Source organism: Ranitomeya variabilis, chromosome 4, assembly GCF_051348905.1.
Source record: "Ranitomeya variabilis isolate aRanVar5 chromosome 4, aRanVar5.hap1, whole genome shotgun sequence".
NCBI classification, from domain to species: Eukaryota; Metazoa; Chordata; class Amphibia; order Anura; family Dendrobatidae; genus Ranitomeya; species Ranitomeya variabilis.
Window position 1 is genome coordinate 510,703,593 of NC_135235.1, and position 18,327 is coordinate 510,721,919.

Here is an 18,327-nt window from a genome sequence, read left to right on the forward strand (position 1 = left end):
CATGGTCATTGCCACGCTAAGGCCTTTACCTGAGCTCTGTAGCACTGCCTGTCACCTGAGTAATACACTAGACAGACATTGACACTCTCTGGGACATATCCTCTAATTACCCCATTGTTGCTCAAAACCTTGCAAAAGATACATTCTGCCTGGTTGGGTAGTTTCCAGAAGAAGTGTGTAGGCGTGTGCAGATTAGTCAATGGTACTCCTGTCTCTTTCCTTTTGAGGAGGCTGCTTTCAAGTAAAATGAGGCTTGAACATGTTCCTGACATGGGTTTCAGGCCTGACAGACTGACAATACAGGCCCTTGCTTGCATACACTGTATTCAGAATTTAATTCTAATGCTTTTGGTGTCTGGTAGAATCCATTTTCCTGACATTGAACATACAGCTCCCCCAATTCCTGTATTATATTCACCTTACAGCGGCTTCACCTGCTATGACAGTGGCTCCATTGGAATCCAGTAGCCAAAATGAACTGTGGAGCTCACAAAACTTAGGTTTCATGGCTTCATGGCACCTGCTGGCCCTCCGAAAATGTGAAACGAGGGCCGCATAATGACATGGCAGTGGACATGGTCTTGGGGAATATGTATTCCACTTTCTTGCTAACAATTTGAAATGTGGGAGGGATCTCCAAATGTAGGAGTGAGAGCCCTCACACATGTTAAAGGAAAAACTAAAGCCAAAACGCTCCGTGTGAGCATATGATAAAGGGGAGATACTGTATATATATATATTTTTTATTTTGCTTTACAGACATGTAATTAATTATCAATCCAAGAGGAAGAGAAACAAGCTGATTGTTCTGAAAATATACACTGCTCAAGAAAATAAAGGGAACACTTAAACAAAGGAATATAATTCCAAGTAAATCAAACTTCTGTAAAATTAAACTGTCCACTTAGGAAGCAACACTGTTTGACAATGAATTTCACATGCTGTTGTGCAAATGGAATAGACAACACATGGAAATTATTGGCAATTATCAAGACACGCTTAATAAAGGAGTGGTTCTGCAGATGGGGACCACAGACCACATCTCAGTATCAATGTTTTCTGGCAGACGTTTTGGTCACTTTTGAATGTTGGTTGTGCTTTCACACTCGTGGTAGCATGAAACGGACTCTACAACCTACACAAGTGGCTCAGATAGTGCAGCTCATCCAGGATGGCTGTGTCTGTCAGTGTAGTGTCAAGAGGCAGGAAGAGCTACCAGGAGATGTGAAGGGGGCCGTAGGAGGGCAACAACCCAGCAGCAGGACCGCTACCTCAACCTTTGTGCAAAGAGGAACAGGAGGAGCACTGTCATAGCCCTGTAAAATGACCTCCAGCAGGACACAAATGTGCATGTGTCTGCACAAACGGTTAGAAACCGACTCCATGAGGATGGTCTGAGTGCCCGACGTCCACAGATGGGGGCTGTGCTCACAGCCCAACACAATGCAGGATGATTGGCATTTGCCACAGAACAACAGGATTGGCAAATTCGCCACTGGTGCCCTGTACTCTTCACAGATGAAAGCAGGTTCACACTGAGCACATGTGACAGACATGACAGAGTCTGGACATGCCATGGAGGGTGATCTGCTGCCTGCAACATCCTTCAGCATGACCGGTTTGGCAGTGGGTCAGTAATGGTGTGGGGTGGCATTTCTTTGGAGGACCGCACAGCCCTCCATGTGCTTACCAGAGGTAGCCTGACTGCCATTAGGTACTGAGATTAGATCCTCAGACCCCTTGTGAGACCATATGCTGGTATGGTTGGCCCTGGGTTCCTCCTAATGCAGGACAATGCCAGACCTTATGTGGCTGGAGTGTGTCAGCAGTTCCTGCAAGATGAAGGCATTGAAGCTATGGACTGGCCCGCCCGTTCCCCAGACCTGAATTTGATTGAACACATCTGTGACATCATGTCGCACCATCCACCAACGCCACATTGCACCACAGACTGTCCAGGAGTTGGCGGATGCTTTAGTCCAGGTCGGGAAGAGATCCCTCAGGAGACCATCCACCGCCTCATCAGGAGCATGCCCAGGTGTTGTAGGGAGGTCATACAGGCACATAGAGGCAACACACACACAACTGAACATCATATCCTTGTCTTGAGGCATTTCCACTGAAGTTGGATCAGCCTGTAACTTCATTTTCCACTTTGATTTTGAGTATCATTGCAAATCCAGACCTCCATGGGATATTAATTTTTATTTACATTGATCATTTTTATGTTTTATTGTTCTCAGCATATTCCACTATGTAATGAATAAAGATTTGCAACTATAATATTTCATTCAGTGATATCTAGGATGTGGTATTTTAGTGTTCCCTTTATTTTTTTGAGCAGTGTATATTATGAAGTTACTTATTTTCACATGTTCTATTAATTTATGAAATAAAAATTAAAATGATGGTTTCTCTTTACTCCCTAATTGTACTGAAATGTAACTGATCATCACAACACTCACATCGCTTATTACTTTCATCCACATTGCAGGCATAATTTCTGGTATGATTAATCATTTAATATTTGCATTGTTTCTCAGTCCAGACAGACCCCAGAAGGTGAATTCCTGCCACTAGACCAACGTGAGCTGGATGTTGGATTTGGCACCGGAGCTGATCAACTGTTCCTTGTTTCTCCACTAACAATCTGCCATGAGATCAACCGTCGGAGTCCATTCTTTGATCTCTCGCACAAGTCACTGCGGAGTGAGCAGTTTGAGATAGTGGTCATTCTAGAAGGCATTGTGGAAACTACAGGTGAGGATTAGAGCATAATAATGATTCCATGACCACTACAGCAGGAACCAAGAATGAAGTACAACATAATTTATTATAGCAGATCAATAATGTAATGATTTACATCAAGAGTATGATAAATGTGATAAGGAGGATACGGGGAGAGGGAGCAGGAATGAGATCAGATGAGAAAATAAGTGATAGGGGGAGGGAGACAGAGAAAACAGGTCAGGCTGAAGGAGGGAGAAAAGAGAAAAACAAAGGAAATAAAGGGAGAAGGCATAAGCCAACTTCACTGATCAACTGCAACACAAAAGTGCTATCTTCAGAAAACTAATATTGCTGTGTAGCCTACACACATTCATACCTATGCAGAGCTAGCAAACGGGGCAGCATTGGGGCCAGTGGCAACAGCATTATAATAGGTGGCAAGAATAACATAGGAAAATGTACAAAGGTCATAAAAAAGGGCAGGGGCCAACAGTTGTATGTGGTTAGGCGTACAGTGGTGGCAAGCACCACCTATAAGCAAACCCTTTTGATTGTTTGTCATAGGACCTTCCATCTTCTATGTATAACAATGGGCCTGTGGGTCCAAATAAGTTGAATCCATAGGTGGTATCTATCGATTCTGAAAATACTGCAAGGAAGAATGGCAGAGGATCCCCAAATCCAGGTGTGAAAAACTTGTTGCATTATTCCAAGAATACTCATGGCTGTACTAGCTCAAAAGGATGCTTCTACTCTATACTGATCAAACGGTCTGAGTACTTATGACATGTGATATTTCAGTTTTTCTTTTTTAATAAATTTGCAAAAATCACTACATTGCAGGTTTTTTTCAGTCAAGATGGTGTGCAGAGTGTATATTAATGAGAAAAAAATGAATTTTTTTGAATTTTCCAAATGGCTGCAATGAAACAAAGAGTGAAAAATTTAGAGGGGTATGAATACTTTCCATACCCACTGTATGTCACTTTGTTTGAGGTTATCCTGATATTCCTAAAAAAAAAAATCCGTTTGAAAATGGCACCCAAATCAGGATAACCTCAAACACATTAAGGGCTGTCCCACACGTCCAGATAATTCCGGTACCGGAATAAATCGGTACCGGAGTTATCCGTGTCCGTGTGCCTGGGAACTCACGGAGGCCATACGTGCGGCACACGTGTGCCGCCCGTATGGCGAGTGGGTACCACACGGAGCGTGTGGTACCCACTCTGCATGGTGCTGAAGCTGCTGAAGCTGCTGAAGCTGCGATTCATATCCTCTCTGCAGTAGCGTTTGCTGCAGAGAAAATATGAAGAATAGTGTTAAAAATAAAGATTTAGGTGTCCGCCGCCCCCCCACCCCCTGTGCGCCCCCCCGCTGGTCAGAAAATACTTACCCGCTCCCTCACTCCTTCCTGGTCTGGCCGCGGCTTCTCCTGCATGCGGTCACGTGGGGCCGATCATTTACAGTCATGAATATGTGGCTCCACCTCCCATAGGGGCGGAGCCGACTATTCATGATTGTAAATGATCGGCCCCACGTGACCGCATACAGTAAGCCGTGGCCAGACCAGGAAGGAGCGAGGGAGCGGGTAAGTATTTTCTGACCAGCGGGGGGGCGCACAGGGGGTGGGGGGGCGGCGGACACATGGGTCTTTATTTTTAACACTATTCTTCATATTTTCTCTACAGCAAACGCTGCTGGAGAGAAGATATGAATACCGGCTTCAGCACCATGTGGGGGGGACAGCGCTTACTGTAGCGCTGTCTCCTGCACGCACACGGACCCCAGACGGAGAATGTCCGTGTGAGGTCTGTGTTTTACGCGGACCCATTGACTCTATTGGGTCCGTGTAAAACGTGCGCTCCCACGAACACTGACATGTCTCCGTGTTTGGCACACGGAGACACGGTCCGCAAAAAATCAATGACATCTGCACAGATGCATTGATTTTTATGGGTCTACGTGTGTCAGTGTCTCCGGTACGTGAGGAAACTGTCACCTCACGTACCGGAATCACTGACGTGTGAAACCGGCCTAATTATACACACAGTACATATGCTGGCGGAGTGGGTTTTTTTTTTTTCAATATGTATATTTAATATTCTTTATGTAAACTAGGAGGCAGGTCACTGAGTTTGTCAGCAGTCTTCATTATGAATAGGTAATCACTCAGAGCACCACATGAAGACCCCCCAACAAGACGGATTTCATCAAGGTATCATTTTTACCCCTTTACCCCCGAAGATGGTTTTCACGATACTGACCAGGCCAATTTTTACCATTCTGACCACTGTCAGTTTGTGAGGTAATAACTCTGGAACGCTTCAACGGATCCCGGTGATTCTGAGAATTTTTTTTGTGACAGCATGTTAGTGGTAAAATTTCTTCTTTATGACTTGCATTTATTTGCGGAAAAAAAAATGGAAATATAGCGAAAAATTAGAAATTTTTTGCCATTTTCCAACTTTGAATCTTAACACCCTTAAATCACAGAGATATGTCACACAAAATAGTTAATAAAAAACATTTCCTACATGTCTACTTTACATCAGCACAATTTTGGAACCAATTTTTTTTTGTTAGGAAGTTATAATAAGGGTTAAAAGTTGACCAGCAATTTTTCATTTTTCCACCAAAATTTACAAAACCATTTTTTTAGGGACCACACCACATTTGAAGTCACTTTGAGGGGTCTATATGACAGAAAATACCCAAATGTTACACCATTCTAAAAACTGCACCTCTGAAAATGCTCAAAACCACATTCAAGAAGTTTATTAACCCTTCAGGTGCTTCACAGGAATTTTTGGAATGTGGAAAAAAAGGAACATTTAACTTTTTTTCACAAACAAATTACTGTATATTGAGTTTTTATGTTTGGCTGGTGTCACACACTACGCTTTTTATTGCAAAAAATAGTTTACATCACTATATTTTGAGAGCTATAATTTTTCCATATTTTGGCCCACAGAATCATGTGAGGACTTGTTTTTTGTGACTCGAGTCAACATTTTTATTGGTACCATTTTCGGGCACATCACATTTTTTGATTGCTTTCTATTCCGATTTTTGGGAAACAGAATGAACAAAAAACAGCAATTCAGGAATTTTTTTGAGGAGGGGGTTTATGCCGTTCCGTGTGTGGTAAGACAGTTTTATTCCTTTGGGCAGTACGATTACAGCAATACCTCATTTATATCTCTTATTACACAATAAAAAGTATTTTATATAAGAAATAAATATTTTTGCATCGCTTTATTCTGCGAGCTATAACTTTTTTATTTTTCTGCTGATGGAGCTGTTTGGCATCTTGTTTTTTGCAGGACAAGATGACGTTTTCACCGGTACCATGATTATTTATATCCATCTGTTTGATCACGCTTTTTTACACTTTTTGTTCGGCGATATGATGATAAAGCATTCTTTTTTTTTGCCTTGTTTTTTATTTACTTTTATGGTGTTTACTAAAGGGGTTAACTAGTGGGACAGTTTTATAGGTCAGGTCGTTGTGACACTGGTGATACTAAATTTGTGCACTTTTAATTATTATTTTTTTCATAGAAATATTTATTTTGTACAGCATCCCCATGCTGTTCAATCTGTCAGCTCTGCACTGACAGAGAAAGTTGCTAATCATGCACTGCGCATGATTAGCAACTTTCCTAGGTCTACTGACCCGGATATCGTCATGATGACATCCGGTCACCATGGCAACGATCGGGATCCGCATCACATCGCCGGGTCTCTGGCAGAATGGAAGGCTTTAACTATTTCTTTGTAATTTCACCACATAATTCATCAGCATTTCTTCCCCGTAATGTGTGTAATAGGCAGTAATCAAAGTTCATTCTACCAAAATAGTTTGGCAGAAAAGACTTAATTTACCATTCGATTTTGAAGTTCATACAGTGGAATGGACAATTGCAGGGAGACATTATGAATACCGTACTCCAAACCATTCATCCCTATACAATTGAAATGTGAAAAACATTCATTCATTTCAATGCCGTCAAATTATTAAAGGGGTTGTCTGGGATTACAATTTTCCAGTAACTGCAGAGCGCCATTATTCTTACTGGACTTTTCTTTGTATTGCAGTTCATCCACATTCAATGGAAAACAGTTTAAATAACAGAAATAGCCAAGAGTGGCATTCTTAAAACACAACAAAAAAAACTTCTACTTGTTTTTCCTTAGTCTTAGACAGCCAATTGTCATGGTCATGATGCTCTTTCAAAAATAATGTTATTCATACTTTTATTTATGCAATTTTTTGCTCCCTGACTGAAAAAAATCTCTATTTTAATTGATATGCAAATTGAGCTCAAGTGCTCTGAGAGTGTCAAAGCACTTCCCAAACCTTTGCCCATCCAATCTTCTACTACTTGATTGTGACAAGCCAGTGAGACGTCAGTTAACTAGAAGCTTGGGAAGTGCTATGACATGCCCTGAGCTCTTAAGGCTATGTGCACACGGTGCAGATTTGGGTGCAGAATTTTCTGCACAAAAGCTGCATCTCCTGGCAGAAAACGCAGGTGCAGATTTGATGAGTTTTTATTGTTGCAGATTTGCTGCGGATTCACAAAATGACCATATAAATAGTTTGAGGAAGGGGCGGAGATCTTCTAGATAAATTTACTTTAAAGCACCACTCCAGCATTTTTTTTTTTAATTGCACTGCTGGAGTGGTGCTTTAAATGTAAGTCTCCTGCCCCCTGTCTGATACTCAGATTCAGGTATTTTCATCTGTTTTCGCTGCCGCTCCCATTGGTCTCCGGCAAAAAGTAAACACCAGACAGCTCCAGTGTTTCATGGAGCTGCGTGGAGGTCACTTTTCAATAGTCTATTAGAGCATCATTCCTGCTTCTGGTTTCCAGCCAGTCAGAAGCTACTGTCACAAGATCCTGGACCAGACAAGTGGTGAAAAATGGGGAAGATGTAGAAGCTGTCACGGGGAGACTAGGTGAGCGAGAGCTAATAACCCGGGCCCCTGCAATTTCCCTCAGACTAGGGAAATCCTGACTGACCCTCTACCTGGAGTTTACACTGATGGTGTGCATGTCCAGGCCTCGAACCTCACCCTGTCTCCTGTTTCAACCCTAGGCTGAAACCTCCGCACACCACCCAGTGAAGAGGTAATGCACCAATACCCACAGTTAGCACAGACAAGGATAAAGGAAAATATACACCACGCCGCAGTCACTCAGGAATACACTATAAATGTGCAGGGCAAAATAAATACAAATATAGGAAGGAGTAAATAAGACTAAGGAAAATACACCACCAGCAACGAATCTCCAACAACCAGCTCTCCACTCCAGACCGAGATAACAACGCACAAGACAGAAGCTATAATCGGCGACGCCCAATGATCAGGAGAACTATTTAAAGGCAATGGGCATGGCCCAGCTTCCAATCCGAGGATCAGTTAAATTAACCCCGGAACAGCTAGATAAAATCTAGCCGACGCCAATGAACAAATAGTGGTCAAAAGCGGAATTACCGCTGTCTGTCGAACGACCTGGTTTGAACAGCGTCTGACATGACAGTACCCCGCCTTCTACGAGGGACCCCAGGGCCCTCACGGCTTATAGGACCCGGCTTGTCTGGATGGCGACGATGAAAAAACCTGACCAGCCGATCCGCATGAATATCTGAGGCTGGTACCCAGGACCTCTCCTCAGGCCCATAACCACGCCAGTGTACCAAGTACTGTAAAGTGCGACGCACTACACGAGAGTCAACCACCTTGGAGACTTCAAACTCCAAATTACCATCCACCAAGACTGGAGGTGGCATAGGCGCCACGTCCACAGAACCCACCACCTTCTTTAGAAGAGACGTGTGGAACACGTTGTGTATCTTATACACCGTAGGGAGCTCCAATCGGTACGCTACTGGGTTAATGACGGCGGTGACCCTAAATGGACCAATAAACCGTGGACCCAATTTAAGGGACGGTACTTTGAGTCTTATGTTTTTTGTGGATAACCACACCCAGTCATCCACACTCAGGTCCGGACCTGGCACACGCCTACTGTCAGCCACACGTTTGTACCTAGCACCCACATTCAACAGGCGCTGTTTAACTCTCCTCCAGACTGATGACAATTGTGCTCCTAACTGATCCTCCTCCGGAACGCCGGAAGAGCCCCTCTGACTCAAGGTACAAAATTGAGGATGTAGCCCGTAAACACAAAAAAACGGAGACTCCCCAGACGACTCCTGGCGGTGATTATTGATGGCAAACTCAGCCAAAGGAAGAAAGGTAGACCACTCCTCCTGGTTATCAGAGAAAAAGCAGTGTAGGCACTGTTCCAAATTTTGGTTCATACGCTCAGTCTGACCATTTGACTGAGGATGGAACGCCGAAGAATGAGACAACTTGATCCCCAGCCGTGAGCAAAATGCTTTCCAAAATTTTGCCACAAACTGAGACCCCCTATCAGACACGATGTCAGACGGAACCCCATGAAGTCTGACCACCTCCTGCACAAATACCTGAGACAGGGTCTTAGGCAACGAAGGCAAAGACACAAAGTGCGACATTTTAGAAAACCGATCAACAATCACCAAGATGACAGTGTTCCCAGCTGATGAGGGCAAATCAGTGATGAAATCCATGGAGATTTCCGTCCATGGCTTACTAGGTACTTCAAGAGGAAGTAGTGTGCCAACAGGATGGGAGCGGGGCGTCTTAGCCCTAGCGCACGTGGTACAAGCTGACACGTATGAGACCACGTCCTGTCGGATCTTGGGCCACCAAAACCAACGTGACACCAACTCCAAGGTACCTCTAACCCCTGGGTGGCCAGCCAGGACAGCATCATGATGCTCCGCCAAAACCTTTAAGCGGAGATGAAGCAGTCCAAAAGATTTGTTGATGGGAAGCTCAGATGGTACCTCCTCCTGAGCCTCGGCAATCTCAGCCTCAACCTCGGTAGTGAGAGCCGAAACCACAACACCCTTTTGGAGGATGGGTACTGGATCTTCCCGAGGTTCACCCCCCGGAAAACACCTGGACAGAGCATCCGCCTTAGTGTTTTTAGACCCCGGTCTGTTAGTGACAACAAAATTGAACCGCGTGAAAAACAATGCCCAGCGAGCCTGCCTGGGGGACAGACGCTTGGCTGACTCCAAATACAGCAGATTGTTATGATCGGTAATAACAGTAACCTGATGGCCCGACCCCTCCAAGAATTGTCGCCATTCCTCAAAGGCCAATTTGATTGCCAACAACTCCCTGTTGCCGATATCGTAGTTACGTTCGGCGGACGACAGTTTCTTGGAGAAATAGGTGCACGGACGCAAACCACTCAAAGATGAGCCTTGAGATAGTACCGCCTCCACACCAACCTCAGACGCATCGACTTCCACAACAAAGGGTTTTGATACGTCTGGCTGCACAAGAATGGGGGCTGAAACAAAACTGTTCTTAAGAAACTCAAATGCGCGCACAGCAGCCTCAGGCCAAACGGAGAAATTGGTACCCTTTTTAGTCATGTCAGTTAGCGGTTTAGCAATGATGGAAAAATCCTTGATAAATTTCCTATAGTAGTTAGAAAATCCAAGGAACCGCTGAAGTGCTTTCAGGTTATCAGGACGTTCCCAATGCAGCACCGCTTGCACCTTAGCGGCGTCCATTTTAAAACCAGAAGCAGACACAATATAACCCAAGAAAGGCAACTCTTGAACAGAAAATACACATTTCTCAAGTTTAGCATACAGCTTATTCTCTCTGAGAAGCTGTAACACCTGCCTGACATGATTTAAATGAGCATCACGGTCGCAAGAATATATGAGGATGTCATCTAGGTACACGATAACGAATTTCCCCAAAACATGCGAGAACACTTCATTGATGAAATGTTGGAACACTGCAGGTGCGTTAGTCAACCCAAAAGGCATCACCAAATTTTCAAAATGACCCTCAGGGGTATTAAAAGCCGTCTTCCACTCATCACCTTGACGGACTCTTATGAGGTTGTATGCCCCCCTGAGGTCAAGCTTGGTAAACCACTTAGCACCCGCCACCTGGTTGAACAAATCTGGTATCAGTGGCATCAGGTATGGATCACGAACCGTAATCTGGTTCAACTCCCTGAAATCCAAACACGGGCGTAATCCGCCATTTTTCTTCTTCACGAAGAAGAACCCTGCTGCCACCGGCGAGGATGATGGCCTGATGTGCCCTTTGCTGAAGCTTTCAGCAATATAATCTTTTAACGCTTGTCTCTCCGGACCGGAGATGTTAAACATCCTTGCTTTAGGCAACTTGGCCCCTGGTTTAAACCTGATAGAACAGTCATAGGGACGATGTGGCGGCAACTCTGAACAACCCTTTTCAGAGAACACATCCACAAAATCCAGAAGTGACTCCGGAACGCTTGAAGTCACCGCAGCCACACATGTGGCCAGGCAATTCTCCTGGCAGAACTCGCTCCACTGAATTATGTCCTGAGTTTTCCAGTCAATTACCGGGTTGTGCATGGACAACCAAGGAAAACCCAAAACCACCTGAGCAGGAAGATTCCTGAGCACCTTACATGTAACCCGCTCGGAATGTAGAACCCCAATGTGGAGTTTCACCTCAGCCACAAATTCAGTATTCTCCCCTTGAGAGAGAGGAGCAGCATTGATGGTGACCACGCGGATAGGATGAGACAGTTTTTCAATCCTAAAACCTGCTGTGCGCGCAAACTCCTCATCAATATGATTTGTGGCTGAACCACTATCCACAAAAACAGTAAATGGCAGCTCACTGCCAGCGATAAAAACCTTAGCAGGGAGCATGCATTGAGAAACCACCATGGAGGATATACATAAGCTCAGATTGGTCTCCTCCACACCCTCTGAGCTTAGAAGTTTTCCGCCGTTGCGTTTTTCTTAGACAGCAGAGGACAGATGTTAATAAAATGACCAGATTTACCACAGTAAAAACAGTCTCCCTGCTTCCTGAGCTCAGGGGCTCGACGCTTCACATGTGACACCCCTGCGATTTGCATAGGCTCTGTGGGCTCACCTGCAGCAACCTCACGTGAACCTAAACCCTCTCCCATAGGCAGTGTCTCATGCTCCCCCTGACGCAAACGGCGATCAATGCGGACAACCAGACTCATAGCGGAATCTAGAGAAGCAGGAGTCTCGTACATCAGAAGGGCTTTTTTAACCCTTCCAGAAACCCCAACTCGAGCATGGGAAAATATTCTGAAAAGTTCCCACGCTGGAGTTCATATCAGTTCATCCAGCAGAGGGCGCATCACCGCGACTCGAAGTAACTACAGTAAATTTCCCTGCATTCCATTCATTCACCAAGTTTTACAGTCAGGAGCACAGCTGCATTAGTAGAGCTCCTGGGTGTAAAATGATATAACCCCTTCAGATGGATTTACAGCGTGGGACAAGACTGTAACAATGGAAGGTATGGAATATTGTTGTTTGTTTTTTCAACTTTATTTCAGGTGACAAGGGTCTTCAGGTGGATTAAGAGTCTAATAAAATATTAAAACACCAAGTGTCTTTATTTCATTAAAATACTTTTTAATAATGTGTGTGTGTTTTATTAACCATTTCATACTATTGGATTAATAATGGATAGGTGTCATAATTGATGCCTCTCCATTATTAACCTGGCTTAATGTCACCTTACAGTAGCAAGGTGACATTAACCCTTCATTACCCCATACCCCACCACTACTTGGGAGTGGGAGGAGAGAGGCTAAATGCCAGAATAGGCACATCTTACAGATGTGCCTTTTCTGGGGTGGCTGGGGGCAGATGTTTTTAGCCAGGGGGGCCAATAACCATGGTCCCTCTCTAGGCTATTAATATCTGCCCTCAGTCACTGGCTTTCCCACTCTGGCGGAGAAAATTGCACGGGAGCCCACGCCAATTTTTTCCGGGATTTAACCCTTTAATTTAATAGCTAGAGCCCCCAAATTTGACACAAAGACACTTCTTACATGAGTAAAGAGGAATATGTGATAAAAAAGGGATATGAGATGGTTTACTGTATGTAAACCATGTCTCATATCCTGTCGGGTTTGTGAAGGAGATAGGAAAAGCCGGCAATTGAATTACCGGCTTTTCTGCTATCTAGCACTGAATTAAATATTATATATATATATATAGACTGTATATATGTTTTTAAGAATATTTGAGCCGATGGATCCATGATATGTCCATTTTGCAAGCCTGCGAGAAAAAAACGCTGTACGGAAGCCATATGGATGCCATATGGATGACACACAGATAAATTTGTGCGTAAAAATCACATCCTCGCATTGAATACGGAACAGTGTTTTGGGACAATTACTGTGTATTATGGCCGTAAAAAACGGACCGTATTTACTTACGCCTAGTGTGATGCCGGCCTTAGGCACATCAGGGGCTCTCAAAATGTGACATGGCATCTCCTAATTATTCCAGAAAATTTTACATTCAAATATTGCTTCTTCCCTTACGAGCTCTGTTGTGTGCCCAAACAGTGGTTTTCCCCCACCTATGGGGACTCTGTAAACTCAGGAGACATTGCACAACAAATTGTATGTTGCAATTTATCCAGTTACCCTTCTGAAATTACAATATTTTGAGCTAGAAAACATTTTTGTGGGAAAAATTTTATTTTTTTTGTTTTCACGGCTCAACGTTATAAACTTCTATGAAGCACCTGGGGGGTTCACCACACATCTAAATAAGTTCCCTGAGAGGTATAGTTTCCAAAGTGGAGTCACTTGTGTTTTTTTTCCACTGTTTAGAAACATCAGGGGCTCTCCAAACGCAACATGTGTCTACTAATTATTCTAGCAAATTTTACATTCAAAAAGTAAATGGCACTCCTTCCCTTCTGAGCTCTGTTGTGTGCTTAAACAATGGTTTTCCACAACATATAGGGCATGCTAAAGAGAAATTGCACAACAAATTGTATGGTGCAATATCTCCAGTTAATCTTATGAAAATGAAAATTTGGGTCTATAGGAAATTTTTTGTGAAAAAAAGTTATATGTTTAATTTTTCCTTCCACATTCCATAAATTCCTGTGAAGCACCTGAAGGGTTAATAAACTTCTTGAATGTTGCTTTGAATACCTTGAGGGGTGCAGTTTTTAGAATGCTGTCACTTTTTGGCATTTTCTATCATATAGGCCCCCAAAGTCACTTCAAATGTGATGTGGTTTCTAAAAAAAATGGTTTTGTAAATTTTGTTGTAAAAATAAGAAATCGCTGATCAAATTTTAACCCTTATAACTTCCTAATAAAGAAAAATTATATTTCAAACATTGTGCTGATGTAAAGTAGACATGTGGGAAATGTTAGCTATTAAATTAACTATTTCCATTCTGATTTAAGGCATAAAAATTAAAATATAACAATTGTAAAATTTTCGCCAAATTTCCAATTTCTTCACAAATAAAAGCAAGTCATATCAAATAAATTTTACCACTATCATGAAGTACAAAACGTCCCAAAAAAAACCTCAGAATCAGTGGAATCCATTGAAGCATTCCAGAGTTATGACCTCATAAGTTGACAGTGGTCAGAACTGAAAAAATTGGCCTGGTCAGGAAGGTGAAAACAGGGATTAGGTACACATTTGAGTTCCAGAATGCAGAACATTCCCACAAAATACAGGACTGTTTGCAAGTATGCACCAATAACAAATCGCTAACTTTTTTTTTACTCTTTAGTGTTTAACATTTTGCTATGCATCACTCTGGTTTCGATCATTTTTTTCTGTAATAATCTTGTTTCCTGTCCTTTAGGAGCAATTTCCTAAAACAAGTCTTTGTAGAGAGGAACGCCACTGAACGTAATGTCAACTTTGGGGTTAGGGCTGGTTTCTGCTTTTTCTGCTTGCCGGGTTATCTCCTTATAATGTGCACTGTTAATATGCTCTCTTCCCAGCTCGTCACTTCTCACCAGAGCTGGCGAGGGATCTCACTGTCAGTGTGTATTAAAAAGAATATTGCACAGTGACAAGGTCCTACAGAGCACACTTCGGAATTGACAACCAACATATACTCAATAGAGCAGTGGGTAGCTCTGCCCCTGGAATAGATGTCAGTGACTGCAGTTTATCCCCCTTGATTACGTCTTGTTTTACTATCGCAACATGCACTGGAGATTCTCAAACAAAACATCATCAAAGAGGAAGAAAAGTAATTAGATCATTACATTAAAAAGATCGGTATTTAGGATAAAATTTTTGTAGGATAATATCTCTATTGACTTGTATGCCCTTATTCTTATTTGGGACTCGTTTGGTTTAACAGAAATGTGGTTACTTTGGCGACCCTAAAGCTCCTGACAGGTTCCCTCTAATACATACAATATATCATATGTATATTATTGAATTTAAAAAATCTAATAACATCTTGATTGTCTTGCAGGAATGACTTGCCAAGCAAGAACATCCTATACTGAGGATGAAGTTCTTTGGGGACATAGATTTCTTCCAGTCATGTCCCTAGAAGAGGGCTTCTTCAGGGTGGACTACTCCCAGTTTCACGCCACCTTTGAAGTCCCAACTCCTTACTACAGCGTAAAGGAATTAGAGAAGAAACAAGCCCCAAGTTCTCCTCTAACATCTCTTTGCAATGATAAATATCACCGGGATAGGGTTTGCTCTTTGGACTACCTCAATGTGTTTGAAGTAGGCAGCAGTTTACTTCCATCCAAGCTTCAAAAACTCAGTCGGGGCAGTGACAATGCCCAGAGAAAACTACTAAGAATGTGTAGTAATAGTGTGGAAAGAGCATGCAGCACCGGGGACCTCCCATTAAAAATACAACGGATCACAGTTTCCACATGTGAAGACAGCGAGGAGAATACACCACTGAAATATTTCAAGGTGAAACCCGAGTGTATGACACAGTCTACTGGAAACCTCCAGCTTCAGAAGAAGACACAGGGCATGCTAACCTTGGGGACAATGCTGGATAGTAATCTACCAGCAAAGCTGAGGAAAATGAATTCTGGCTGCATCAGCTAAACGTATATGAACTGAAGAGGTTTCCAAAGTGGAATATAATAATAAATGGCCTTAAACTTTGTGACAAGAAGAGACATTCACTGTTCTACATTTTTGTCATAAAACATTGTTTTCGACATTAAAACATGCATTGAAAAAGTGTTTTCTTTTCATTAATGCATGAGAATTGACACATAGATTATATAATATGTATTTGGAACAAGGAAAAAAAATAGTTGAAAATAATAAAAATTCTCTTAAAATGTGAATCAAGATTTACTGAATGTACATGAACTCGAGTATTTACTGCTCTGTTTGTGTGCAGTTTTTAAGATTTATACTTATTTCATACACGTTTTATTTTCCCAGTTTTTTATTATGTCCTTAAGAGCTTGTCTTGGTCGGTATTTTGCATCAGTGTTTGAATGCCAAGCGGAACTTACAAAGAAAAACTATAACTGAAAGATTGACACATGAGATACTCCTGATTTTGCGCCATACAATTACTGATGAAATACTGATCAAAAATACTGATGTGTGAAAAAACCTTAGACAGGTTATCAATATCAAATCGATGGGGTTCCGACTCCCTACACCTCGTTTGTTTGATTGAAGAGGTCTTTGTCTTTATTGCTTACCTGGCACAGTGCCATACATTTTTTAGTGGCAGTGACTTGGTATTGCAGCTAAGGGTACTGTCACACCGTGCAATTTTCGTCGCTACGACGGCACGATCCGTGACGTCGCAGCGTCGTATGAGTATCGCTCCAGCGTCGTAGACTGCGGTCACACTTTGCAATCACGGCGCTGGAGCGATGCCGAGGTTCGCTGGTAACCAGGGTAAACATCGGGTTACTAAGCGCAGGGCCGCGCTTAGTAACCCGATGTTTACCGTGGTTACCAGCGTAAAAGTAAAAAAAAACCAAACCGTACATACTCACCATCTGATGTCTGTCAGGTCCCTTGCAGTCTGCTTCCCGCTCTGACTGAGTGCAGCCGTACAGTGAGAGCAGAGCGCAGCGGTGACGTCACCGCTGTGATCTGCTCTCACTTTCCGGCCGGCGCTCACAGTCAGAGCGGGAAGCAGACTGCAAGGGACCTGACAGACATCAGATGGTGAGTATGTACGGTTTTTTTTTTTTTACTTTTACGCTGGTAACCACGGTAAACATCGGGTTACTAAGCGCGGCCCTGCGCTTAGTAACCCAATGTTTACCCTGGTTACCAGCGAACGCATCGCTGGATCGCTGTCACACACAGCGATCCAGCGATGACAGCGGGAGATCCAGCGACGAAAGAAAGTTTCAAACGATCTGCTACGACGTACGATTCTCAGCAGGGTCCCTGATCGCTGCTGCGTGTCAGACACTGCGATATCGTAACGATATCGCTAGAACGTCACGAATCGTACCTTCGTAGCGATCAAAATTGCACTGTGTGACAGTACCCTAAGTCCCACTCAGGAGACTGAACAGCAGTGGCTGTAATACCTGGCAAAGCCACTACATATTGTATACCGTGGACCCTTTAAAAAGCTAACCGAATATCGGTACAAACAGCTGGACTTCTCTTAATTAGGTATTCATGACCGATCCTAAGAATAGGTATTCAGGGTAAGAGTCACCCCAAACCCCTTTAACAGAGAGGCATTCCTACCCACAAAGAATGTATCTAGATGTCTAGATCAATAGTGTAGCAACCGGGGGAGGGGGCAGTGACAATTAAACTCTATAGCAGAGTAGGGAAGCATTGTATCCCTGCACTACTGCTCTCTGTTCTGGAGACCGCAGGTCGCTATAGACTGCATTGTGATGATTGCATTGTGTTGGTCCACCTGCACCCTGCAGCTCTCTGCCATCAGACTCGCAAGGAACCAGGGCTAAATGCATATATGATGTTTATTTGTTATTTTAATAATACTTGTATGGGGACTGTGAGGCCATCATACAGTGTGAAGGTTACAGTGGAACATCATACAGTGTGGGGACTACTGTGGTAGCAAACATACAGTGTGGGTGGCATTACACTTTGTATAGGGGGGCCATGGGGCATCATCCAGTGTAGAGGCATTTTACTGTGTATCATGGGGCATGGGGGGCATTATACTGTTAGGACTACTGTGAGGCCATCATAGTGGGTATAGGTGGGCATTATACTGATTATAGAGGGGCTCTAGGGGGCATTAAACTGTCTCATACAGTGTGTGGTGCATTATGCTGTTTACAGGGGGAATTGGTGCATTATACTGTGCGTAGCAGAGCATTATACTGTATACATGGGGATTTGAGGGCTATCATACTGTTTACAGGGAGCTGTAGAGGCATTATACTGCGTATAGGGGAGCTATAAGGGCATCATACTACTGTTTTCAGGGAACTGTGGAGGCCACCCTATTGTATAAAGGGAGCTGGGGCCCATCAAACTATGTATAAGGGACTGTGGAGTACATCATAATGTGTATAGGGGATCAATGGGAACATCATACTGTGTCTGGGACATCATACTGTATATAGGGGAGCTATGGGTCCATCATACTGTGTATTGAGGACTGTGACTGCATCATTCTGTGTATAAGGGGAGCGGTGCGCATATTTATAGGGAAGCAGTTGAGGCATCACACTGTAT

The 18,327-nt window shown here is 43.2% G+C and overlaps 1 protein-coding gene across 2 annotated transcripts in view; it reads left to right on the forward strand.

The window, feature by feature from the left end:
* LOC143765433 (G protein-activated inward rectifier potassium channel 1-like) overlaps positions 1–15,965 on the forward strand; it is a 103,116-nt gene extending 87,151 nt beyond the window's left edge. Inside the window, exons 2-3 of one of the 2 annotated variants that reach the window (XM_077252092.1) lie at positions 2,544–2,760; positions 15,122–15,965. In XM_077252092.1, coding sequence (XP_077108207.1) covers positions 2,544–2,760; positions 15,122–15,723 — 819 coding nt within the window. In that variant the 3' untranslated portion in view covers positions 15,724–15,965. The remainder of the gene's footprint in view (positions 1–2,543; positions 2,761–15,121) is intronic. The other variant, XM_077252093.1, reaches the window with a different exon arrangement.
* Positions 15,966–18,327: the final 2,362 nt, after the last annotated feature.